The sequence below is a fragment of the Acomys minous genome, assembly GCF_964271855.1.
Source record: "Acomys minous genome assembly, chromosome: 6".
NCBI lineage: Eukaryota > Metazoa > Chordata > Mammalia > Rodentia > Muridae > Acomys > Acomys minous.
In genome coordinates, this window is record NC_140487.1 from 88,838,944 (window position 1) to 88,866,318 (window position 27,375).

Consider the following 27,375-nt stretch of genomic DNA (forward strand, 5'->3'; position numbering starts at 1 on the left):
TGGAGGGGTCACAGCACTGACTGCTCTCCTAGATGACTGGATTTACAACTGTAACTACAGTTTCAAGAGATTGGACACTCTCTTCTGGCTTCCATAGGCACCAGGAACACGTGTTACACAGACACACCTGCAGGCAAAATATTTATACATATAAGTAAAATGTAAACACTTTAAAAAGTTTTCTTCCTAATGAGGGAATTTTTATGCTGCTGGGCATGGTGGGGCATGCCTGTAATCCCAGCACCCCGGCAGAGGCAGGCAGATCTCTGAGTTCGAGGCCAGCCTGGTCTATAAAGTGAGTCCAGGACAGCCAAGGCTACACAGAGAAACCCTGTCTCCAAAAACAAAAAACCTCAATGTCCTATGTTCTGTGAAATAATAGACACACACAGGAGTAGGAGTAAATCTTCCAATACCAATTTAAGAGAGTCCTTGTAAGAATGTAAACAAAGTATATCCAAGCAGTTCAATTTGTGTAAATTCTTTTTCTGGTTAGGGTTTTCAGACATTCCAAATCCTGTAGCCAAGCTGGAACATATTTTGCCCATTTCTAACCTACTTGGTCTAGGAACCAAAGCTATCAAGTTCCTAAGTGTATGATTAAACCACAGTAAATACAAAGCAATAAAAACACTTCCCTAAGCCTAAACTGATATGCTAAAAAAACCAATTAGGGGTGAAGGTGTTAAACCTGTTTTAGGGCAACCTGTTTGTTTTGCCTGAAATAACAGAACAGTAAACATTTTTTGCTAAAGCAAGGAAAAAAGGCTTTCAAACAAACTATATATAAATAGGAAATAAACTTGTGTGTACGTGTGTGTGTGTGTGTGTGTGTGTGTGTGTGTGTGTGTGTGTGTGTGTATTTGTGTGGTTTTTTTTTTAAGATTAGAAATTCTGGGGCGCATGTAACCAACTCTTGACTTTAAGCCCTGCATAGCTACATTATAACTTTACCAGCAGAATAAAGTTAAAGAACAAAAAATCACCCAAGAGCACTCAGTTCTAGCCTGAGGCAGAAGGGTTTTTGTTTTCACCAAAGACATGAAAGATGACTGGGGAAAGTTAATTTACTAATTTTGAGAACCTAGGAAAAGTCTGGTTGTAATACTTGTTTGATAATCACAGCTGTGTATAATTAGAAAACATAAGGATTAAAAAGGAATTAGCACTGAAAATATGGCACAACTTCAGGTGTTTCCTCCAAATTTACTTTATAATTGGGTGGGTATAAATAAATGAACAGAAATTAAGCAAGATATACGTAACAATTTAACAGAACCTGATAATCTAATTTCTTCAGCATTTTCCAAGTTCATCTTTAAGTCTTTCCATCATGGGGTCCATTGGGAACTAAGCAATGTATGAACGCTTCATCTGAATGTCAATAGCTAAGACATAATTTCTATATAATGCAATTATGAAGAACCTTCAGAGACCTTCTGTATGCAAAAAAGGGTTAGTCAAACACTCAACACAATATAAAAGAACAGTGTCTCACTTGTCAGGTGGAGAGTGCTTTTGCTCATCACTTGTAACTACAATATCACTGAGTCAAGGAACAAATCACCTTGAGAACATAAGGAAAAATAAACACATGCTAAATGGATAACACATTACATCTTTACTAGTCTCTACCTCCCACCCTTCAGAAGTGTAGAGATTTAGAGTTATTCTTACATTAATTGCAAGAAAAAGTAAAGGAAAAGTTCCTTTGAGATCACAACTATGAAGTCATGTGATTATACAAATCCTGCTGCATTGGTGTGCGAAACATGAAACACATTTACCTTTCCTGTCAGTCACTACAGGACTTAAAGGACACCTTTCTATGAAACAGACTAAATGTGTTTCTGTAACTTCAATAACCTCAGCACTACAGTAACAGGAGATGCAGTATCCTTTTGCTATGGTTCCAGACAGTGGGGAAAGAGGTCACGGGAAAGAGAATCAAACTGTTACAGCTGAGAAACTACTTCTGGTTAAGTTTCACCATGGTGCCACCTTCATTTTTACATAAGCATAGTGGCATAGTTCAAAGCTCAACAATTATCACCATATTAACAACCAAACAATAAGACACACAAGGAAGGGGATATCAAATCCACTTTGCTAGCCTTGGTTTTCTGACACATCAACTCATTTTTAATAAAAAAGAGATGGTGCATCTCAGTTTGCTTACAAGCTAGGAGATCACTTTGAATTCTGCATTTCCTAACTGCAAACAGAATATAGCACTTACAACAGGTTATAAATAAACTGGTTTTCAAGCATAGAGCCAGCCCCAACGATAATAATACACTATTTAAAAAGACCTAAGGCAATGAATTCCATTTCCAATGGAAAAAAAGAACTGTGCAAACAAGCTTAAAACTACTTTTTTTTTTGTGCCAGTGTTATAAAATGTAACTTTTAATAAAACCTTGACCCAAATGCCAATAACTTTTCAGAAAAGAAATTGGGCAGAAGGGAGAAGAAACTTATCTCATTTAGGAAAAAAGAACAACTACCTTTTCCCTAATCTTCAACACACACAATTTAAACATGTACAGCTGCTGTAACACTTTACACAATTCCTATGTACTGGAGCAGGAACAAGGTCTAATAATTATATTTTAAACACTGGGTCAAGGCTTTACATAAAAATACCATCCATCCTACTTTCCCCCTAAATTTCTAAAATATCACATACTTTCCTCAACATCTGCAGCCATCCAGGAAGCTTTAGGAAACTTTTGTGCATGATCTTAATTCCTAATCCCTGGCTCTTTGGGCTCAGTGACAAAAGATCAAAACCACCAAAAACGATGGTTCACTTGAAGTCAGACGAGAGACCCTGGCTCAGTTAGTCTCATAGGATGAAAGCAGGGCTGCGTCAACTGGCTCCATGCAGGAGGGGCACGTGAAGGAGCGCATCAACCAGTCATCTATACAGTCCAGGTGGTAGATGTGCATGCACGGCAGGAATCGAATCGGGTCCCCATAAACAAAGTCCATCATACAGATCACACACCTGTGGGAGCAAAGAAGGAATCAGAATTCTTCACAAGTTGCCTATCTCAGAATAGTCTTTAAAAAGACAGTGTTAATCCAAATACATACGCGCAAAATACTCATACACCTAAAAAGTTCCTGTTACTTAAGCATGAAAACGTGTTTTTCCTAACATGTTCTTTTTTTAAAAAGAGATTTATTTTTATGTGCATTGGTGTTTTGCCTATATGTATGTCTCAGAAGGTGCCAGATACCCCAAAACTGGAGCTACAAACAGTTGTGAACTATTATGTGTGTTTGGGAATTGAACCCACGTCCTCAGGAAGAGCAGCCAGTGCTCTTAACCACTGAGCCATCTATCTCTCCAGCACCCCATTCATATTCTCTTATTGTGATTTCTTTTTAATTTCTAAGCCTTTAATAGCAACTAACAGAAAAAGAAAGCAGCGTCCATTAAGGAGCAAAGCCATGCTGTGTCTGGAAACAGCTGTATGACAGGAGACGTCTACTGTGATGCTTCCTCGCACGAGTCTTTAGAGCAATCAGGAGCAGTGCTCATTAACAACTACATGGAACAACAGATCGCCAGCCTGGGGTGGGGTGCACACCTCTAATTCCAGTGCTCTGGAGACAGAAGCAGGTGGCTCTCTGTGAGTTTTAGTCCATCTTGCTCTATATAGTTCTAGGCCAGCCAAGGCTACATAGCAATAGGCTGCCTCAAAAACAAAGCAAAAGGAAAAAAAAAAAATCAAAACAGAATGACTAATCCAGTCTACTCCTGTGGGTGCTCAGAGTTTCAAACAGTCTTCATTAACTCACTTTCAAGTCCACTGCACTTTTCTACAGGTTTACAAACTCAGTTCTACAGAGGTCCAAATCCAGTGCACTAGACAGACTTTGCTCTTACCTACTAGTATTAATTAAATGGTGGTCTAGTTCAAAAAGACAAACATTAACCGAGTAAATTAGATGATCTGTGTTGTTTGGTAAAGCCATTCTCAATTAGAATAGCTGTCCCTATTAAATCTCAAGTCAACAAAATTACTCATCAGGCTTGAAAAAATTACTTTCTCAAGTTATGAAAGATCTCCCATATCACTAAAACTTTAAACAGTTTTAATGATAAAGTGACTACATGGACACCCGCTATGACACTGGCAGTTAAGAACAGGCCTTGATTGGTTTGGCCTAGCCATCAGTTCTAGTTAAGTTTTTTTTTCAGGGAACCACAACTGAGAAAATTCCTCCAGATTGGCTTGTGTGTGTGTGTGGGGGGGGGGGTGGGAGGGGTGGGGGGGGAAATGCATGTCTACAGAGGCTTTTTTTTTTTTTAATGTGGGAGGGCCTGGGCCACTGTGAGCACCCTAGGCAGGTGTTCCTGGGTGCCCATCTTTAATCCCAGCACTTGTGAGGCAGAGGCAGATGGATTGCTGTGAGTTTGAGGCCAGCCTGGTCTACAAAGTGAGTCCAGGATAGCCAAGGCTACACAGAGAAACCCTGTCTCGAAAACAAAACAAAAAAAAGGGGGGGGGGGCGTTGAGCAAGCCAGCAAGCATGGTTTCTCCCTGGCCTCTCAGCTTCCCTGGATGATGGACAGTAACTTCTCCAAGTAGCTTTGCTTAGTGTATCAGTGCAGGTCTCAGCAGCTCCTCACAGCCTCGCCAACACAGACAAGAGCACTTTGTTGCCATGCCTTTTCCACCAAGACAGACTAGGGCTCCCTGACATCATTAGTCAGAATAAAGACTTCCTTCCGTAAATTGCATGTCAGATGTTTTACTAAATAATGAGAAAAATAATACAGCCATAGACTCTAAAAGGGCACTTTTTATTTTGGTTTTGTTTGATGTAAAGTTTCTCTATGTAGCCCTGAATGTCCTGGAGCTAATGCTTATGGTGGAAAACAGAGCTTAGCGGTGGAACATCTGCTGCTTCAGGTACAAGGCTCTAGGCTCAATCTCTAGGATCACTTTTTTTAAAGCTGCACACAAATCTCTATACATAAAATTACTACTTACTCTCGGATCTTTTTTTCTGATCCATCTCTTCCAGGGTCATAAACTCCTTTAGGCAGATGCTGTATAAGGCCAATTCTTTGAGCTATTCTAATTTGTTCCTCTTCAGTCAGCTGAGTTGCTAGCCGAGTCTGGCTAGGTGTTGGATGATAGACCGGGACGGGAACTTGTTCCTATATGAAAAAAAATTTGATTTAAAACACCCATTTTTGCTGGGCGGTGGTGGCGCACACCTGTCTTAAAAAAACCAAAACAACAACAAAACATTTTCTAGGGTGTATTAACTTACTTATCCAGGGAAGGGAAATGGGCCCTGAGATAAGTGGGAGGTTGGACAATCATGACTGAATCTCAGAGACTGTAGAGATCTGACTCTATGATCAAAGATGAAAGTGACCCTTTAGCACTGTAACTGAGATGTGGGCATCTTCATCTTAGACACACACACTTCTTCAGAGTCTTATATTTAGTAAGCAAATTTCAATGCAGACAAGTTTCATGGTTGACACTTAAAAAGACTGTCCCTACTATGTTTATTAATAATATACAACATTGACCAAGTTATTTAACATCTGTGCCTTTACTCATGTTTTACAGGAGGCAGAGGCAGGCGGATCGCTGTGAGTTTGAGGCCAGCCTGTTCTACAAAGAGTCCAGGACAGCCAAGGCTAACACAGAGAGACCCTGCCACCAAAAAACAAAACAAAACAAAACAAATAAAGAGGGTCACTGTAAAAGCTCAGGACTGGAGAGATGGCTCAGCAGTTAAAGAGCACTGACTGCTCTTTCAGAGGACCTGGGTTAAATTCCCAGCACCCACATGGCAGCTCACAACTGACTATAACTCCTGTTCCAGAGGATGTGGCACTCTCACACAGACACACATATAGGCAAAACATCAATGTACATAAAATACAAATATACTATTTTAAAAAATTAAACTGGAATTTTAAGTGTTATCCTTACCAGTGTGTACATTACACAGGAAAGCTGGGATTACAACTCAGTTACTCTATGACTATGAGACAGCATTTCAAAACTAACAAATGTACTGGAGCCAGATATGGTTTCACACACCTTTAATGCAAACACTGTGGAGGCAGAGACTGAAGAATCAAAGCCAGCCAGGGTTGCAAGGTGAGTCTGAGGCCAGCCTGGGCTATACAGTGAGACTTGAGAAGATTTGTTGGATTATAGTGAAAGTGAATTTAGAAAACCATTTATGACAAGGACTATGTCAGTATTTGCTCCAAGTTTCTACCTGTCTCTGCTAGTGTTAAGAACAAACTGCCTTGGTTGGCATTGGCTCTGCTCTAACAGTCCTCTAAAATGTTACCTAGCAATAACTGCAAGTACAGGGACCTATCTACTTTCCCCAGGGTTTGATTTCAGTTTATTGTATCAAGCACTTCCTGGAATCCTTAGCCCATTGTTAAATACCTAATTAAAGTCTTTTGGTTTTGTTTTGGAAGTGTATTTTTAGGAGTGACTGATATTGGTGCTCACTTCTGCCACCTCCTCTTACCTCAAAATATAAATCTTAAATGTTTACCAATTAATCATTTCCTCTGTGCAAGGAAATAGCACAAAAAGATTATAAATCAGCTTATGAAATCTAAACAGTTGATTAAAAAAAAAAACACTGGCCTTCAACAAGAGTTTGTATAAGCATAAAACACCAGTAGAGAGAGGCCAAAACATACTTGGAGACTAGCTACTACTGAAAGGAAAGACCCTTAGGTACCTATCTCCACAAGAATAAACATGAGCAAAGCACGGTGGCACATGCCTATGATCTCAGCGCCAGGGAGGCAGAGGAAGGTAGATCTCTGTAAGCTCAGCCGGGTCTACAAAGAGAGCCCAGGACAGCCAAGGCTACACAGACAAACTCTGTCTCAAAAAACAAAAACAAACAAACAAAAAAAAGTATTGGCCTAAAGGAAAAATTAAAATATCCCTTGCAGAAAAATGCAATACAGTAAACAAAAGACAATAAGGTATGGTGATTAAAATGTACTATGGGTCAGGGCAAAGGGAAATAATAGGGTTAGATATTCACCCCCCTCAAAAACAAAACAAAACAAAACAAAACAAACAAACCCCAACCCAACAACCAAACAAAAAAACACTCAAGTTCTGACACACTAAGAAAATTCACTAAAATATTCTGATGGTCTTACACATGCTAGGTCAACATTCCTGGCTCCTAGTTATATAAAGAAAAGCATCTATTTAAAATGACAAATGTCAATAATACCTTGGGCTCTAACGTTAACATAAGAAACAAATGGAAATGTAAAGTATGCCTTTGGTCCTAGCATTTGGGAGGCAGAGGCAGAAGCATCTGTGAATTTGAGGCCAGGCTGGTCTACAGTGAATTCCAGGATAGCCAGAGAGGCAGACAGAGTGGGTCTTGCACTATAAAATTGGATTCAATACCAGCATGGTAGAATACACCTGTAACCCTAACAATTCAAGTGGAGACAGGAGAATCACAAGTTCAAGACCATCCTAGGCCAACAGCAAGTTTGAGGACAACTCTTGTTACATGAGACCCTCCTCTCAAAAAACTGTTTATTCAAATTTGGGAATATAATACAATTTCTGAAATTAAAACAATGCAGTGGAGGGCATGCCTAAATAGTGTCCGAGGCTGGAAATAGTACAAGTCTGGCTTGTGGTGAGGGAAAAATAAAGTCACTACTAAAGAATGCAGCCTGTCACCGACAGCTGTATATTTTCAGCCAGTAGGAAATAAGAGCTCACTCCTGATTTTTCTCTTTACAGCCGTACATGCTGCTATTGGCACCACCTCCTTCTCCAGCTGCAGGCTCTTACTGGGAATGTTTTCTCTAAAGGCCATAAAAAGGAAGATTTGAAATAGCTGGTCTCGCTCTATGTTTTAGTTCTGATGATTCATTAATTTTGACCATAAAAGGGTGGTGGTGGGAAAGCCCACAAAGCAAGGTTTTGTTTATCTATAGTCCCCAAATGATACATGGAGAACTGAAAGTCTACATACCATCTATGACACTGAAACATACTACTTTACATTCAATGACGGTATAACCGAGAGTGGCCTACATGTTTGAAAAAGAGCATTCCGGGGCTGGAGAGACGGCTCACTGACTGCTGTTCCAAAGTTCACTTCCCAGCAACCACATGTTGGCTCATGCCCATCCGAAATGAGATCTGGTGCCTTCTTGTGGTGGGCAGGTGCATATTTGGACAGAATACTGAATAAATAAGTAAATCTTTGTTGTTGTTGTTTTAAAAAAGAAAAAGAAGATTCCAACTAGGGAGGTGGATGGGTTTTTTTGTTTTTGTTTGTTTTTCGAGACAGGGTTTCTCTGTGTTGCCTTGGCTGTCCTAGACTCACTTTGTAGACCAGGCTGGCCTTGAACTCACAGAGATCCACCTGCCTCTGCCTCCCGAGTTCTGGGATTACAGGCATGTGTCAACACGCCCGGCTGCTGTGGATGGGTATTTTTAAGGCACGGTCTCATGTAGCCAAGGATTAAATTAACTTCCTGGTCCCCTGCTTCCACATCCCACATGAATACAATTAGGGTTCAAAGCATCCTCACATCCCACCTGTATCATATCCTTGGCCCCCGTTTAACTAAATTCACAGGGCTAGAGAGATGGCTCAACAGTTAAGATTTTGAGTACATGCAAGGATAGTTCCCAGTATCCATTTTGGGTGGAGTGTGGGTGTGAGTGTCACAACTACCTGCAGCTCCAAGGGGATATTATGATGCAGACCTCTGTGGGTCCTTGCACTCTTGTTTAATACCCACACAGAGACATATTAAGAAAAACATGTAGCCAGGTTTGGTGGTGTATACTTTTTATCTTGGATAGAACAGAAATATACAGTGAGACCTATCTAAAATTAATTTCAGAGCTAGAGAGATGGTTCACCAGGTAAGGGAACTCGTCACTAAGCCTGTCAAACCCAACCTGACTATCCAGGAACCACATGGTAATGAGGAGGGAACTTACTTAAGAACACTGTCCTTCAGACCTCTACCAGCAGGTCCCAACCCTATCCCCTGTTCTAAATGTGTACTTAGGCATCTCCCCTCAATACACACAAATAAATACTATTTTGTGGGGTTTCCTGTTCATACATTATGCAGCAAATTGTAGAGAATTTGTCCCCCTTCACAGAAACCCTGCATTCATTACCTATCTTTACAGATTTTGAACATTTCCCTGTAGACAGAACTGTGCTATTATATGACCTTCTGCCTGGCTTTGTGGCTTCCATTCCAGGATCCAGAAGCATGAGGCAGGAAGATTAATGAGTTCAAGACCTGCCTGAGTGAATTCTAGTCTAGCTTGTGTGAGATACTTTCAAAAAGGGGTGGGGCAGCCCAACTATTTTTGTGGCAGGTCTTTCACTTAGAATGCTTTCAAAGCTCACCTACACTCTAATACAGCATGCATTAGAACTGTTGTTTTTTTTTAATTGTTTTGTTTTGCTACTCTATCCTCTAGACAGACCACAATAGTCATTGGTGGACACTTGGATTGTTTCAATTTAGAGGCTATTATGAAATCACACTACTATGAAAATTCACTTACAAAGCTTTAGACATTCCTCTGGTATAAACCCAGGAATAAAATTCTCCACAAGCTTTTGAAGAATTGCCAAATTCTAAAGCTCCGGTACACCACTTTGAATTTATACTAGGAATTAATAGATAGTCCCAATTTTCTCCCTATAATCACCAAAACCTGTTTTAACTACTCTAGTAGGTATGATATAGCAGCTGATTGTGAAAAGTGTTAATCATCTTTTGATTTGCTGGCTGTTTTTTAAAAATTAGCTTTGTCCATGTTTTGTTTGTAAATAGGCCAAATACCATTGTCTAGAGAAATGAGCTGCAAATATTTTCTTGGCTTCTATAGATCTTTGCACCTATGTTCTTTGAAGTACATGTTCCTTTTTCTTTTGCTAGCAGTGGCAGGGATCTTACCCAGGGTTTTAGATGCCAGACAAGCATTTGCCCACTTGAGCTTCTGGCACCTAAGGAAGTTGTCTAACCCAAGGTCATGAGGAGACTGTATGTTGTACTGTTTGTTTTTAGTTTGGTTTTGTTTTTCTGTAGCAGTCTGTTTGGAAACTCACATTAACAGCACTCTCACCCACCCCCTAAGTATATGGAGTAATAATTTTTGTGCATGGTAGAGAAAGGAAGCCAGTTTTCCTTTTTTTCTGGCCTTGAACTCAAGAGATCCTCCTCTTGGCCTGCTGAGTGCTGGGATTAAAGATGTGAGCCACCACTACCTGGCTCAGTTTCACTTTTTATGTGGACATATGGATATACTACAGCCATCTATTGATAAATTATTAAATAGACATGTTAATATGGAAAGGGAAAGTCTAACCAACCCTTATCACTTGACTTATGACAGCTGATAAAGGGAATATCTTTCCCAGGGATAAGCGCTCTAATTGATTATCCAATTTCAAATGGTCAGCCCTGGAACGAATATATACATATATATACATACACACACACATATATACACATATATGTATGTATATGTATAGACACACACACACAACACTAAACAGACTCAAGAGGGTTTGCACATGCATATATATATTTTTATATGTAACAATAATTAAAGAGGTCATGAATTTGAGATGGAGCAGGAAGGAGACATGAAAAGGGCTGGGGGGGGGATAGGATATAATTGTATTAAAAATATTTTCTCAGCTGGACATGGTGGTGCACGCCTTTAATCCCAGCACTTGGGAGGCAGAGGCAGGCGGATTGAGGCCAGCCTGATCTACAAAGCTGTTCAGAACAGCCAAGGCTACACAGAAGAACCCTGTCTCAAAACAAATAAACAATCATACAAACAAAAACAAAAAATTTTCTTTGTGTAGTCGTGACTGTCCTGACTCAATTTGTAGACCAGGCTGGCCTTCTCAGAGATCTGCCTGCCTCAGCCCAGCTAAAAGGGGGCCGAAGAGATTGTGGTTAAGAGCACTGGCTGCTTGCTCTTCCAGAGTACCAGGGTTCAATTTTCAGCACCCACATGGCAGCTCACAACTCAAGTCCAACTCCTTCACACAGTCATTTATGTAGGCCCAAAACCAAATATATATAAAAATAAATTATAAAAATACTTATATTTTTATAGTAAAAACTTCACTAAAATGATTATTTCCCAGAAACTCAGTGAAATATTTTACATTAAGGTTTAAAGAAACAGGGACCTAAAAATCACTTAAATTGGCCCAACTAGCTAGAGTTTTTACACTCTACTCAGATCAGCTGATATACACAGGTGGTACCTGTTTTCTAATACACAGTCAATAATATGTTGGGTCTCAAGCCTGAGATAGGACTAAACAGTGTACTGTTGATCAGTTTGACCGTGTATCAGTATCTCTAAGTCCTGAAGTATAAAACTGGGTTTCCGTCTTGTTTTCAGATTCTTCAGGGGCCTGAGAGTACAGCTCAGTGGTAAAGCTCCAAATAGTTAAGTTCCAAAATAGCCTGGGTTAGTGAGACTCTAAGTCAAACAATACAAAACTTTAAAATACAAGAGCAGTTCCATATGGCCTTAGGTTAGTCAAAACTTAGAATGATTCAAAAAGCTCAAATGATCTAATAAGTTGGTAATGACCAAAATAAAAAACCTGTATTTTCAAAAGCATCCAGCTCAGTAATTTCTTGCCTAACAGGCTGAAAGTCAGGGTTGGATCCATCCCTACTCTTGTCAAAATCCTGATCACAGAACAAATGTAGGTAAAACTAAAGTTCACTAGAGCATCATTAACTTTGAAACTCAAATGTAAAACTGTTTAAATCAAGGACATCTGACCCTTAGCCACTTACACTTAAAGCGTTTTGTTTGGCCAGGCGTGGTGGGGCACGCCTTTAATCCCAGCACTCAGGAGGCAGAGGCAGGCGGATCTCTGTGAGGCCAGCCTAGTGTAAAAAGTGAGTCCAGGACAGCCACGGCTACAGAGAAACCCTGTTTCTAAAAGCAAAGCAAAACAAAACAAAGTTAGGCTACACGTCCTACTCAGCCCACAAGTGACATCCAAAAAATAAAAAGTTTTTTTTAGTTTGATTTGACTACTAGCATGTAGTGCAGAGTAGTTAAAGGGCTGGCTCAAGTTGGCCTTGAACTCCTGAACTCCTGAACCTACCACCTTCACCTATCCAGTCCAGGATTGCAGATGCATATCACAACCTGGTGGTTATTTTCAAATGAAAACTGCCTACATACCTCCTCATAAAATGCTCTATGGCACAAAGCTGAGAAACACACCCCACCATCTTGTCCACCTTTATAATCCCAGCATTGTATCTCTTGAGGTCAGCGTGGGCTACAAAGTTAGTTCCTGGGAAGCTACAGTTACACAGAGAAACCATGTCTCCAAAAAACCCAAAAAAGATAAAGCAAATCTAGCCAAGTGTGGTGGTGCATAAGTCAAAATCCTAGCACCTGGGATACTGAAGCTAGGGTTACACAGCAAAATCCTATCTTAATCAAAAACACATAAATTACATTAAAACAAACAGAAGCTGGGCATGGTAGCACACATCTTTCTTTAATCCCAGCACTTGGAGGCAGGTGAGTTCCAGGACAGCCAGGGCTATATACAGAGACTCCATCTCAAAAAACAAAACAAAATAAAACCAAAAATATGAGGAAAAAACCCTAATCCTTTTCTCTGTTGTTTTGTTTTTTTGAGACAGGGTTTTTCTGTGTAATAGTCCTGGCTGTCCTGGAACTCTTTGCAGACCAGGCTGGGGTTAAAGGCATATGCCACCAGGCCCAGCACACTTAACCAGGCTTTAATGTGAGGGCTTTGCACCCCTTGGAGCTGGAGTTACAGGCAGTGAGCTGCACATGGGTGCTGGGAAATGAACCCAGTGCCTCTGGAGGAGGAGACAGTGTGAACTGCTGAGTAATTTCTCTAGGCCAAAACTTATGAAAATCAAAGCCTTTCTAGCTTCTGGTTGACAGGCAGTCTCTCAAGTAAACAAAACAAACCAAGTCAGAAATGATGTCCACAGTGCAAACACTGGCCTTCACCATTAGAGAAATAGATGCTGGAATACAAAGAAACAGAATTTACTGAAGCAAAGACCCAGTACACCAGGGTAGGAACTGCTGCTGATAAAATGCTAGAAGTGCAGTGTATAATAAGTATTACAGTTATAAATTTCGGGGGAGCTGGGCTAAGTGGTACACACCTTTAATCCCCTGCACTTGGGAGGCAGAGGCAGATGGGTCTCTTTGAAAAAACCAAAAATGAATAAAAGGTTTTTATTATTTTAAATTATGTATATGTATATCTATGCAAGGGTTTGTACACGCTGGCACAGGTGATTTGAGGCTGGAGACACTGAATCCATTGGAGCTGGAGTTAGATCATTGTAAACTGCCCAACATGGACACCGGGAAGTGTCTCTGAAAGAGCAGTAAACGCTCTTAACCACTGAGTCATTTCTCCAGCCACTACCTCCCCACTCTAACACAGAGTCTCACTGCGTAACCTTGGCTACGTAGACCAGTATCAGCATGCTGGAGATGGAGCCCAACTGAGTCATATCCCTAGTTATGTGTCCATCTTAACTGTAAATGATTCCACACCTCCCTGGACTCTGTCATATGCCTGCCACCTACTGATAATTCTTTCAGCTGTAAGCTCTCCCACCTAACCAGGGCACCTCAACTGTTTTTATCCACTTTTATAGAAAGGTTCCATGTAAATTTTCATTGGCAGCCTGTATCAGCTAAAAGGCAAATTCATGATTCACTATACTGCCATATAGTTATATATACCATATTAGGGCCTGGAGTTGAGAGCACTTATTTTTCTTGTTTTTCTGAGACAGGGTTTCTCTGTAGCCTTGTAGATCAGGCTGGCCTACAACTCACAGCGATTCACCTGCCTCTGCCTCCCAAGTGCTGGGACTACAGATGTGCATCACAACCCCCAGCCAAGTTAAGAGCACTTGTTCCCAGCACCCACATGGTGGCTCACAAACATCTGTAACCCCAGTTCCAGGGGAATCAAACAGGCATGCATGTGAAGCATACATATGCATGTAGGTGATATATCCAGTTATATAATTAAAAAAATTAAAAAGCTTATATTAAACAACTTAGTGCTAGCAATTTCTTACTAGTCTTATATCTTTAACCTTAACTAAAGTATCAGTTAGTTTTTCTCCTACTGTATGCTTTCTAGATTAAGGAATAGGATAATTACTTATCTAGCCCCTGAGAGCACAGATCAGGCTAGTTATTTAATTAAAAGATATGTTTGAAAGATTGGAGATATAGCTCAGCATACACATACTGCTTTCAGAAGACAAGAGTTGGGTTCCCAGAATTCACCACGTCAGGCACCTCACAGACTAGCTCCAGCTATAAGGGATCTGATCTCCTACTCTCCATGGGTACCAACAGACAGACACACACACACACACACACACACACACACACACACACACACACACACACAGAGCAACACCTAAAAATACTGCACTTGCTAATTAAGAAGCACAGTAAGAGCTGGGTGGTGGCGCCCCACGCCTTTAATCCCAGCACTCAGGAGGCAAAGGCATATGGGATCTGAGTTTGTGGCCAGCCTGGTCTACAGAGTGAGTTCCAGGATAGCCAGGGCTACACAGAGAAACTCTGTCTCAAAAAACAAAAACAAAAACCCAAAACAAAACAAAAATCCCACACACAGTGAGAAATTAAATTCTACACTTTTTACATCAATATTTTCCTATTTTAAAATACATGAGATTACCACCTTAATTATCACTTAAGCTTATAGTTTAGTGTATTATTTCATTTAATCATTACCATATCTACCTCCAAACCACAAACTGTACACCCACTAGTTATGTCCAACCTACATCTCATGGCTACATTTCATAGATGACATCGTATGTCAAAAGGTTAGATATACATGCATAGTAACTCTTCATTTATTTGACAACTTATTCGAATCCAGATTAGAAACCGAAACTTATCATCTCTAACTCTGTATTTGAAGGCAATACTTGAAAGACACACTCAGAAAACAGCAAGAAATATATCATTTCTTCCTCCCCTCCTGTCTTTCCCCTCTTTCCCCCTCCTCCTTTCCCCTGGCTCATGGTATTTGCACACCTTTATTTCCAGCAGCTGGAAAGGGAGAGGCAGACAGCTCTTGAGTCTAAGGCCAGCCTGTCCTTCATAGCAAGTTCCAGGTCAACCAAAACCATAGAGGGAAACCCTGAAACCCTTTTGTTTAAAAATCAAGACAATCAAACAAACAACTCAGAATCATGCTGATGACGTATGCCAGTATTTGGGAGGTGGAGTCAGGATGACCAGGAGTTGAAGGTCATTTCCAGCTACATTTCAAATTCAAGGCCAGCTTGAGCTACTTAAGACCTTGTCAAAGGCTGAGCACGGTGGCATACATCTTTAATCCCAGCACTTGGGAAGCAGAGGCAGGTAGATCTCTGTGAGTTTGGGGGTCAGCCTGGTCTACAAAGTGAGTAGAGGACAGCCAAGGCTACACAGAGAAAGCCTATGTCAAACGAACAAACAAACACCAAGCAACAACAACAACAACAAAAAACAAGAACAAAAAGAGAAGACCTTGTCATAAATAGGCATATGCGCACAAAGTCTACTGGACATGTTCTCAAATGCCTTTAATCCCAGCACTCGGAGGCAAAGGCAGGTGAACCTCTTAATTTGAGGCCAGTCTGGCCTACAAAACGAGTCCCAGCAGGGCTACAAAGAGAAACCCTGTCTCAAAAACAACCCATAAAACCCTGCCCTATCTTATATTAAGTACTTTATTATTCAAAAATTAATGAAAATTTAAGATATAAAAACCAAGTTTTATCTAAAAATTAAGGAAAATCAAGTTCAGACTTTTTTTCAGACAGGGTTTCTCTGTGTAGCCTTGACTGTCCTGGACTCACTCTGTAGACCAGGCTGACCTCGAACTCACAGCTGATCGGCCTGGCTCTGCCTCCCGAGTATATTAGGATTAAAGGTGTGCACCACCACAGCCCAGGCCCAAGTTCTCATTGCTTCACCTACTCATATTACTCTATAATTAGCTCTAGAATTAAACTGTTGACACTGACCGTGCTACTCTTAAAGGAGCATGCATCCTTAATGCCACTTAATTCAATGACTCAGTTCAAAGTCAGACATAAACAAGAATTTCAACAATCATCACAAATAAAAGCCAGGGGCCTGTGAGACACCTTGTGGGTAATGGTACTTGGGGCCAAACATGGAAGCCTAAGGACTTGAGTTTTATCCTTGAATCCATGTTAAGTGGAAGGAGGCTGCTGCAAAGTTATTCTCTGAATATCACACCTATGCCATAATAAAGAACATACTCAAAGTTGTGAGGGCACACACAAGTTTTATTAAACAAGACAAAACAAAGTGGAATGATGGTCCAAGTCTTTACTTTCAACAGAGAAGCAGGTGGCCTTCTATACCTCTTAGCAGCCAGCCTGGTGGCACAAGCCTTTAATCCCAGCACTCGGGAGGCAGAGGCAGGTGGATTGCTGTGAGTTCGAGGCCAGCCTGGTCTACAAAGTGAGTCTAGGACAGTCAAGATAACATAGAGAAACCCTGTCCTGGGGGGGGGTGGGGGAAGAGAGAGAGAGAGAGAGCCAGAAAAGATATAACTATTCAATCTATTTGGAGTATAAATTGCATAAGCGAAAATGCAGGGCTACAAAAAGGCTGGAAGGGCATAAGAGTAAAACCATAACTCTGAGTGCTTAGAGATCAGGGATTACTCATGAAGAACCACTAAGGATTAATCCAGAAAGAATCTGATCTGGGGCAAGGCAGAAGGGAAAGGGTAAAGAAGACATCAATTAAGGTATTGTTGCTAGAATTAATGAGGATCTCATATTGATGAGAATAAGGTGTATACTTCTATGCTAGTCAAATATTTACTGGGTGTCAATATTGGTTTGTGTTTTTATTTTATTTTATTTTATTTTTTGGTTTTTCGAGACAGGGTTTCTCTATGTATCCTAGGCTGTCCTAGACTCACTTTGTAGTCCAGGCTGGCCTCGAACTCACAGCGATCCGTCTGCCTCTGCCTCCCGAGTGCTGGGATTAAAGCCACCACGCCCGGCGGTTTGTGTTTTTAAACAAGGTCTAATGTCATACAGGCTGGCCTTGAATTTCTGCCTCCATCTCCTCCATGTCTAAAACATTTACAGTGCTATACAACAATGAGAACTTATGGAAAATTTAATATTTCATTCTCATTGATCTGGAAAACCCAAAATTATGAAATTACTAACACCTAAACAAGGCATGGTAGTACCCACCTTCTGGACTGCTATGTGCTTTACATAACTAGTTCGGACAAACAAGGGAACTTAGCAAAATCTACTTCATGTATGTGCACATGCAGAAACCCACAGAGATGAGAAGAGACAGCTGTGAGCCGCAGTGTAGGTCGTGGGAATGAACCGGGTCTCCTGCAGGAGCTGCAAAGCACTCTTAACTGCTGAGTCATCTCTCCAGTCCCTGTAATAAGTGTATAAGGACAGACTAAAATGTTCAAAATCATGTGTGTGTGTTTGTGGCTATGTTTGTGTCCAAATGCATGCAGAAGCCCATGGCGGCCAGAAGAGGGCATTGGATCACCTGGAACTGTTGTTATAAGCAATTGTGACCAACCACGTAGGTGCTGGGAACCAAATCTGGGTCCTCTGCAAGAGCTGTAAAGGCTTTTAACCATTCAGTCATCTCCCCAAACTCTAGACTAAGCCTTTTACTAACAAAATGGAGTTTAAGAAAGCCCTAGTCAGGGCTGTGGGGGCAGTTCAGATCATGAGAGCCTGAATCTGGATCACCAGTACCCACCCAAAGAAATAAAAGCAGAGCACGGGGGAGCTCAATCCAGGGATGCACATTTGTATCTTCGTGCTGGGAAAGCTGGGGCAGGAAGGTCCCCTGAAATAAGATATCTCACTAATCTAGGAAAAAACAAACCTCAAAATATAGTCTCTATTGTGCACTACTTTTACACCATCAAACTGTGACAGAGTCAGGATAATCTATCAAAACTATAAAATTGAGACACCAATCTACATATATTCAGTCAATAATAAGCTCCTTATCAAATTAACACACTAATACTTTATGCATACAGGTTTCAAACATTCTTTCATAAAGTATATACTTTCTGGCAAGCAATAAAGACATAGGGCAACTAGCTGGGCAGTGGTGGCGCATGCTTTTAATTCCAGCACTTGGGAGGCAGAGGCAGGTGGATTGCTGTGAGTTTGAGGGCAGCCTGGTCTACAAAGTGAGTCCAGGACGGTCAGGGCTACACAGAGAAAGCCTGTCTCGAAAAACCAAAAAAGATATAGGGCAAATAAACAAAATTATTTTAGTCAATAATTGTTTTAAACCTTTCCCCTCCCCCTGGAATTGCTTTGTAGACCAGGCTGGCTTCAAACTCAGTGATCTACCTATCACTACCTGTGAGTAAAAATGTGCACCACCACATCCAGCTTTTAAACCAATTCTTATATTTAATATTGGCATTTGGCCTTTTAGGTTTTCCTTATTTTTTCCCTTGAGACAAGAGTCTCAGGCAGCCCTGGCTCGCCCTGAACCCTTAATCTTGCCTCGTCCTCTGGGCCAGAGATTACAGATGTGTTACCAGGCCTAATTTGCACTTCATTATCAGCCTAGGGTCATCTTTGGCTATACAGCCAGTGGGAAGCCAGTCTGGGCTACATGAGACCCTACCTATTAAAAAAAAAAAAGCTTCAGGCATGTAGCAGTGTTTGCCTAGAGTGTATGAGACCCTGTTTTTGCTCTAGTATAGTCCTCCACCCAAAATATCCCCTAGTACCAAAAACAAATAAAAACTTGAAGGAGGTAAGGGAGTCAGTCATCCACTCATGGTGAAACCTGGGGAGTAATCCAGTCAGAGGAACAAACAGGGCAAAGGTCTCAGGCGAGGGAGCTGATGTAGAAGTTAGGGAACACTTTAAGAAATTTTATCTAATTGACCATGAATCCACGAGCTTGTGGAGTATTGTAATCCCACTAGAGTATAGCTGCCACACTGAGAGCTGGTCTAGAGAAGTGTGGAATCAGTGTGACAGCTAGGAGGTTAGTAAAGACACCAGCACCTCATTTGGTGCTCACACCTGTAATCTCAACACTCAGCTAAGTCTCGGATAGAGTGAGCCCCTGTCTCAAAAAATGCAAGAGAAATAAAGAACAGAAACACAAGAAGCCGGGCGCAGTGGTGCGCACCTTTAATCCCTGCACACGGTCTCAGCCAAGCATGCTGGCAGCACTCAGGAGGCAGAATGCCTACAAAGTCAGTCCAGAACAGCCAGGACTACACAGAGAAACCCTGTCTTGAAAAATAAAAACAAACAAACAAACAAAAACACCCAAGAAACAAATAAGGATTCTATGCAAATGTTGGTTATAATGGTGCATAATTTATTTTGAGCTATGTTTGTTTGGCGCACATATAAAACCCAGGGCCCCCCATACCCAGGACTTACTTACTTTCAAGCCCCAAATAAAGTCTGTCAGCTACTGTTAGTAGGAATATTGGACCTTTGCTTTACAGGTCTTGGCATACCTGTACAGCATAAAATAAAAAAACTATGTTTTAAGTACTTGTTACAGGGAATAAAAATACATGCTTAATTTTATAATCAGGTATTTTCCATTTAAAGCCCTACTGCAACTGAATATGTTTTTTGTCTTATTTTATTGAGAAAAGGTCTTACTGTTTATCCCTGTCAGGTCTGGAACTTGATATGTCAACCAGGCTGGCCTGGAACTCAAGATCCACCACTTCTGCCCTGTCTCACAGCTCCCTAGTACTGAGATTACAGAGGAGGCTACCAGGCCCGGCCTGGTTTTTTGTTTTTTGGACAGGGTTTATCTGTGTATATCTGATGTTTATAGATCAGGTTGGCCTCAAATTTAGAGATAAACCTGCTTCTGCCTCCTCCGTGCTGGGATTAAAGGTGTGTACCACCACCTAGTCTTTAAAGAAAGAAGTCAATACTACTGTAGCTGCTGTTAAGTATATACTATTTCTTTTTTGTTTGGGGTTTTTTGGTTGTTGTTTTTTTCCTGAGACAGTGTTTCTCTGTGTCCTGGACTGGCTTTGTAGACCAGACGGGCCTCGAACTCACAGCAATCCGCCTGCCTCTGCCTCCTGAGTGCTGGGATTAAAGGCGTGCACTACCACGCCCGGCTTGTTTTGTTTTTTCAAGCCTGGGTTTTACTGTGTAATAGCCCTGGCTGTCCTGGAACTTTCTTTGTAGATCAGGCTTGCCTGGAATTGCCTCTGCCTCCCAAACGCTGGGATTGAAAACATGTGCAGCCTCCCCTCCCCCCAGACCCTTTTCTCTTTAAAAGCACAAATGCTATAAATCATTTACTTTGAACTGGTACTTTCTCAAATCATGTAAAAAACAAGTATTAGTAATATAGACTTCAGGGGACATAATTATTTCTACGTGTTTCTTTAAAAAATTCTTGAGATAGGGTCTCATGCTATAGCACAGACCAGCTTAGAACTCAGTATGTAGCACTGACCTCAAACTGTCAGCAATCCCTCCACCTCAGCCTTTCAAGTACTAGGATTGACAGGCAGGAGCCTCCCCTTCCCCCACTTTTGATTTTTTTGAAATCCGGTTTCTCTTTATGTAGTCTTGGCTGCCCTGGAACTCACAGAGATCAGCCTGCCTCTGCTGGGATTAAAGGCTACTTACTATCTTATCTCTTAAAGTAACTTTTTTTTTTTCAATTCATACTAATTTTACATCAGTATCTGGGTCATTCATTTCAGGAAAAGGCAACCACAATGCAATTTACACTATCAAAAATAACACATTCCAAAAAAGTACTGGTAAAACCAAAAACCATCATTGTAATCTCGTCCTTTCGGAAAGGACAAAAATATAGTTCCCAGAAACTCTAAAATTACAGTAAGAACAACAGAGAAAGCAGCCAGTCAGATACCCAATTTTCCTAGAAAGAGGCTACGGAGCATAGATGGGGGGAGGGGATTTGCTCATGACACCGACATAAATAACGCTTGTTGAGTAGCTATCCAGTGGAGAGGGAAACAGTAAGCTACAGATACCTGAAAGATGGGCCTGTCAGTGTAGGGCTCTAATTCCAGCAACTCTGGAGGCTGGCTGGGACAGGAGGACAGAAAGTTCAAGGCCTAACAATAAGTTTAAAAAAAAAAAAGCTGGAATTATAGCTCTGCAGTAGTGTTCTGCTAATGTGTACAGGGTTCCCAGTTCAACTCCTGCTACTGACAAAACATCCAGACCCCATTTAGTATTAGACACTGCTCTTGGAGCAATTTAAATACGTTGGGAGAAATGGGGCACATAAATACAGCAAATACTCAATTCTTATGGAACAGAAATTGGTTGAAATAGTGAGAACAGAGCTTCTATTCTTCATCTATCTCAGTTATTGAGTATCTACTATGAGTCAGATGCTGGAGTATAAAAGCACCTGGAAAACGTCCCAAATTAGGCAGGGGATGGAAGCACATGTCAAGGGTGAGACACACAGCTACCTAAACAAACATACAGCACTTCAATTATTACAAGTATGGTATTGCTTATAAGCATAGAAGGTTGGGGGGGGCATATCCAGGAACTCGAGGAGGCAGGGAGAGATGAGGGAGGGGAGGGACGGATGAGGGAGGGGAGGGAGGAAGGGAGGGTAATGTCAGGGCCTTAGATACTTGAGAGCTGAGTCCTTAAAGAGGATTAGATGTTCACCTGGGCAACCTTGGGGGGAAGGGCTCCCAGCAAACAGATCACCTGGAGTGACCAAAGTGTCAATAGCCTGGCTTGGTAAGCTTGAAACAGAGGCTTCTGCAAGGCTACAATAAACACTGTTGGACTTCACTAATGTGTATGAAAGACCCCTCAAGGGGGACAGAAAATCTGCATGTATGATCACTTTTTTTCCACGTGATGAGAAACTGGTTTACACAGGATTGAAAAAAGAGAACACTACATAATGATGTAAAATGTAAAAATCAAAGGAGACTGCACAATTAGAAAACTAAACCCTCTTCAGGAAAATATGAAAGAATTGTATTCAAGCCCACCTGGGAAGTTTACTCAATGTATCATTCGGAAAAGAACCATTCAAGAGTCTTAAGTAACAGATGGCAATTTCAAAGTCAGGTTGAAAGGTCTCAAGTTCAAGATAATCGAGTTTTTATTTAGTCAACTTATTTAAAAGGTGTGTCACAGGGTGGAGCAAAAAAGAGGAGGGGCTTAAAATGACCACATATGTATATGTAAACAAGGCTAAAATCACCTCTTGGAATTCTACCTCCCTAGTAGACGGCAAAAAGACGTTCTACCAGAACCAATTAGGAAAGATTAGAGTAGGAGTCGAGAGGATCACATACGAAAATAAATATAAAGGAAGGTGACAATCTACCCACAAACACATAATCCTGCTGGCAGTCTGACAGAGGAAATCACACAACTCAGACATAAAGGCAGGAAAATCATGTCATCCTCAACTCCATGAGCTAAGTACCAGACACCGGCCAAGGGGATATGGATCACATTCTTGATTCCTGAACTCAAGGACAGAACACGGTCCTCAAGCCGTGCCCCAACAGATACCTAGGGTCCTTAGTCTATTCCGGGACTGTGCAGCAGACGCCCTTATGGCCAGCCCTGAAGGGGGGGTCAACGCCCCCCGCCCCAGGTTAGGCCCGGAGGCCAAGGGCAGAGGGCCCGGGCCGCCTCCCCTCACACGCCGCCGACACACACCCTCCCCTACCTGATATGGCGGCGGCGGCTCCTGATCTGGCTCCGTCCCCTCGCCAAAGCTAGCCCGGTCGGACTGAGACTCGTGAAGCAGGGAGATGTCATCAGAGGTCGGGGATTTGAGGCAGTTCCCCATCTTCCGGGGCTGGGGTGTGTGCGTGAGATCTGGGGGGGAAGGGGGGGTGAAAGGGGGTTGGAGGGGGGTGGGTGGGAGGAAGAAAGCTGTGACCGGGTCCCTCCGCACACTCCGCGGGCAGCGCGTCTGGCGCCGCGGGGGGTCCGAGGCGGCAAGGCCCGGGGCTCAGGCGGCGGCTACCCCGCGCCCCGGAGCCTCCGAGGGGCCGCTCATGCCAGCCCCCGGGGCAGGGGGCGCGAGGCTAGGCCGCGGGGCTGCGCCGGGGTCGCGCCTGGAACCTGAGGGGGGCGGGGGCGGGGAGACGGAGCGCTTCCCCACCCCGCCCCCCACGGGGCGGCGGCGGCGGCCACGGGGCTGCTGGGCCTAATCCAGGTCAGGAGGGGGGGGCGCGGCCGTCGCTGCTGCCTCAGCTGCTGTTGCCCCTGCCGACGCTGGAGCCGCGGCCTGGGGCCTCATCCTACTCCGCCTTAGCGCGGCGGCGGCGGCGGCGGCCAGAACGAGGCCGGTCGGCCCTACGTCACGCCGCCGTGCGTGCCCTGGCCCCGCCCCGGGCACCCCGATCCCCGCCCCCAGCCGGTCTTGGGTTGCGTGGCTCGGCTCTGAGTTTAAGGGTCCGCACTGGGTAGGGGTGTAATCGCCCCCCCAACCATCTGTCCCCCACCCCGGCGTCCCCTCCGTAGCCCGCTCGCGGCTTGAGGCTGGTCCCTTACCTGCGCGGCGTCCTCGGAGAGTGTTCCCGCAGGCTGCCAGGTGCTGTCTGTAAACCCGCAACTAAAAGGACCAGGCAGATAGCTGAGGTGTTTAAATACCTTTCTTCTCCTTTATCCTTTCAGAATAAAGTCCAAACTTTAGCCGGGCGTGGTGGCCTTTAATCCCAGCACTCGGGAGGCAGAGGCAGGAGGATCTCTGTGAGTTCAAGGCCAACCCGGTCTACAAAGCGAGAGTCCAGGACTGCCAGGGCTACACAGAGAAACCCTGTCTCGAAACACCTAAATAGATAATAAATAAATCCAAACTTTAATGGGCACGCCCTACCTTCCCAACATTAACAACCAAGAGATTTTTCGGATTGTTCCATTTCTTCCCAGTCCCACCACTCTAATCCAAGCCACCCCACACATCATCTCTTAAACTACTGTTTGCAGTTCTCAGCGTCCAGATAGTAAGGCTTAAAAAAATCCATATAGTTGCGTTTGAACCAAATACTACCTACAGAATAATCTTAAAACATGTCTTATCTCCAGGGCGGCGTTATCTCACGCCTTTAATCCCAGGCGTGAGTTCCAAGCCAGCCTCGTCTACAGATCAAGTTCTACCCAAACCCTGTCTCAAACAAACAAACAAACAAACAAATAAACAAACATCAACAAAACAAAAACAAGAAGACCAAGAAGAAAGAAGGGAAGAAAAAGAAATCTTTGATAAAGTCTAAATCCCCAGATGGCCAAAGTTCTTTTAGTTATCTCAGAGACTGTTCTCTCTGGCTGGGATTTCCATAGATATACCCTATTCCTATAAATCCTTCTTGGATTGGGAATCCTTTCCTGCCCCTCCACTCTGGGTTAGTCACCTGCTCCGAGTCCCTGTGCCTTTCTGGCAGGTTGGTCAGGCTGAATTGCCTGTCCCTTCCCTGTGTGAGGCCTGGCATGTTGCCCAAAGTAGACTCTTTCCTTGGTTGAATAAGCAAATACTCAAACAGCATATGCAAAGGAAAGAAGAGAAGAGAGTGTTCTCTGCTTAAACAAGAAGGCAAGAAGTTGACTTTGGTCTCTATTTTTACTCATCATTTACTGATATTAATTTATTGTTGTTATTGTTGTTGTTATTATTATTATTATCATTATTATTATTAGTCAGGCCCTAAGCCAGCCCAACTGGTTTATAAAACTTGGCTTATTCCTGAAAAAATCCCATGTTCATCTGGAACAAGAAACAGTACCGTTGAGCCCCCCCTCTCCAGTGTTTTTAGAAAACTCTGACTGTCTCATTTGGATGACGGTCAGGAGGGATTTTGAGAGATAAGACTATGTTTCATGGGTAAGTTCCAAACACTTTAACTTTAAATCCTAATTCCACAAACTCACTATCAAAGGAGCCCAAATTCTATTTTAGGAGCAAGGGGTGCGAACTGGGCATTGGTGGTACACGCCTTGAATCCCAGCACTCTGGAGGCAGAGGCAGGAGAATTGCTGTGAGTTTGAGGCCAGCCTGGTCTACAAAGTGAGTCCAGGACAGCCAAAACTACACAGAGAAACCAAAAACAAAACAAAACCAAAAAAGCTGAGGTGTTGACAAATACCTGTAATTCAAGCACTCAGAGGACCAAGGTAGGAAGATGTCTAGTTCAAGGCTAACCAGTGGTACTTAACGAAAAACAAAACAAAAAAACTATATTCAGTCTAACAAGAAAAAAAATTTTTTTTTGAGACAGGATCTTATTATGTAGCTTTGGCTGTCCTGGAACCCCCTATGTAGACCAGGCTGGCCCCAATATGCCTACTTCTACTTCCCAAGTGCTAGGATTAAAGCTGTGGGCCACCACACCCTGTTTCTAACCAGTTTGTTTTAAAAGTAGAACCCTGAGCTGGGCATGCCTGTTATCCCAGCACTTGGGAGTGGAAGTAGGATGGGCCAGGGTTCAAGATCACCTTCTGACACCTCCTGAATTCCAGGCCGGCTGGGCTACACACGTCTCTTTCTCAGTAACTCTTCTCCCCCAAAGACAGTCTCATTAAGTAAGTAGCCCAGACTGGCTTGGAAGTCCACATTATCTTGCCTTTTAGCCTCCCAAAGGCTGGAATTACAGAAGTATGCTCCTACAGCCAGTACTCTTTGTCTTTATCCTTTCTTTGGTTTTTGTTTTTTAGGGTTTTTTGTTTGTTTTGTTTTACAGGGTCTCTCTGTGTAGCCTTGGCTGTCCTAGACTCTCTTTGTAGACCAGGCTGGCCTCAAACTCACAGCGATCTGCCTGCCTCCCCGAGTGTTGGGGTTAAAGCTGTGTAAAATCACTACCTGGCTTTGTCTTTATTCTATATTTTTCTTACCTTGCTCCACAAATTAATATACATTTTATATGTCATATATGGTATATAAACATATGCTCACTTCTTCATATAAGTAAAAATTTAGACCCATGTAGTCACCTCATTTTGCAGAAATTCGAGACACGTGTTGGTCACACAGAGAGGATGATTTTGGAACAACACCTACAGAAAATGAGAAGGAACAAAAGAAGCCAGGTGTAGCGGTTCACACCTAAATCCTGATAGCCAGGATTGCCGTGAGTCAAGGCAGGGGTGGGCTACGGAAGGTCACTCAATCTCAGAAAGGGAGGGAAGAGGTGGGCTTTCTGGGACAAAGTGCTAACTGCACAAGCCTGGAGTCTAAGGCAAAGACAGGTGCAGTGGGGAATCTTTGACCCCAGTACGCCTACAGTGTGATGGGAGGCAGAGCCAGGACAGCTTCAAGGGAGCTGGAGGGCTAGCTAGCTGGTGTGTGCGGCATGGCAGCGCAGCGGAGACAAGGAAGAACCTGCCTCAGCGAGATGGGTTTCCAGAATGAGTTCCAGGACATCAAAGGCTGCACAGAGAAACCCTGTATCAAAAAACCAAAGAGAAGCCTGGGTGTGGTAGCACACGCCTTTAATCCCAGCACTCGGGAGGCAGAGGCGGTGGATCGCTGTGAGTTCAAGGCCAGGCGGGTCTACAAAGAGAGTTCCAGGACAGCCAGGGCTGTTGCACTCTAGAGAAACCCTGTCTCGAAAAACCAAAAAGAGAAAAAAGGAAATACTTCTACTTAAAAGGCAGTTGAGCTGGGCTTGTCAACCTTGGATCACAGAAGATGCTCTGGCTAGGATATTCCCTAAGATGCTGAACTCTCAGTGTGTAATGGCCTCCAGGTAGGGTGGGGCACCAGGTCAACTCCCTAAATTAGTACTTTATATCCCATCTATACTTCCTTCACTGGACCTCTACACTCAAGAGATCCTAACCCCTGTAAACTCAAAGAACACTGCCCTCTGAAATAGAAATACAAAGACTTTTCTTTGTTTTACCTGTGGGTTGTGGGTGGCTCTTCTAGCCTGGCTTCCTCCACTTCCTGCGGTCAGTTCTGTTAAGGACTCACCTCAAATCCGTCTCAGAGCATATCTCTAGAGACCTGAAATCTTTATTATTCAAAACAGGTGGGCAGGCCAGATGGTTCAGCTGGTGAGGCACATAGCACCAAGATTACATGTGGTGGAAGGAGAAAACCAACTCCCAAAAGTTGTCCTCTGATCTCCACATCAACCATAGCGCGCGCGCGCGCACACACACACACACACACACACACACACACACACACACACACACACGAGGCTTATGTCCTGAGTCACACACACCAG

General features: G+C 42.9%; 2 protein-coding genes and 1 long non-coding RNA gene across 6 annotated transcripts in view; 1 reads left to right on the top strand and 2 right to left on the bottom strand.

Annotated features, from left to right (window-relative positions):
* TTC39A (tetratricopeptide repeat domain 39A) overlaps positions 1–8,329 on the top strand; it is a 67,216-nt gene extending 58,887 nt beyond the window's left edge. For 3 of the 4 annotated variants that reach the window (XM_084787059.1, XM_084787060.1, XM_084787064.1), the window contains exon 18: positions 5,604–8,329. In XM_084787059.1, coding sequence (XP_084643185.1) covers positions 5,604–5,775 — 172 coding nt within the window. In that variant the 3' untranslated portion in view covers positions 5,776–8,329. The remainder of the gene's footprint in view (positions 1–5,603) is intronic. The other variant, XR_014780235.1, reaches the window with a different exon arrangement.
* RNF11 (ring finger protein 11) lies at positions 1,195–26,197 on the bottom strand. The gene is made up of 5 exons (XM_084787066.1): positions 26,097–26,197; positions 23,702–23,762; positions 22,869–23,020; positions 5,010–5,179; positions 1,195–3,010 (listed from the first exon to the last, which is right to left on the bottom strand). Exons 1-5 carry the CDS (start codon positions 26,124–26,126, stop codon positions 2,839–2,841), a joined length of 585 nt encoding a protein of 194 aa, XP_084643192.1. The 5' UTR covers positions 26,127–26,197; the 3' UTR covers positions 1,195–2,838.
* Positions 14,780–21,746, bottom strand: LOC311600421. Its single transcript, XR_014780243.1, has 2 exons — positions 18,524–21,746; positions 14,780–17,131 (listed from the first exon to the last, which is right to left on the bottom strand). It is a non-coding gene; the product is annotated as an uncharacterized lncRNA (long non-coding RNA).
* Positions 26,198–27,375: the final 1,178 nt, after the last annotated feature.

Coding starts and splice junctions, on each gene's coding strand:
- RNF11 (XM_084787066.1), bottom strand. CDS start 26,126: ATGGGTCTAAATTTTTACTTATATGAAGAA. Junction 5,180..22,868: donor AGCCGCCGCCGCCATATCAG/GTAGGGGAGGGT, acceptor TTTTTCATATAG/GAACAAGTTCCCGTCCCGGT. Junction 3,011..5,009: donor TCAGAAAAAAAGATCCGAGA/GTAAGTAGTAAT, acceptor TTGCTCCCACAG/GTGTGTGATCTGTATGATGG.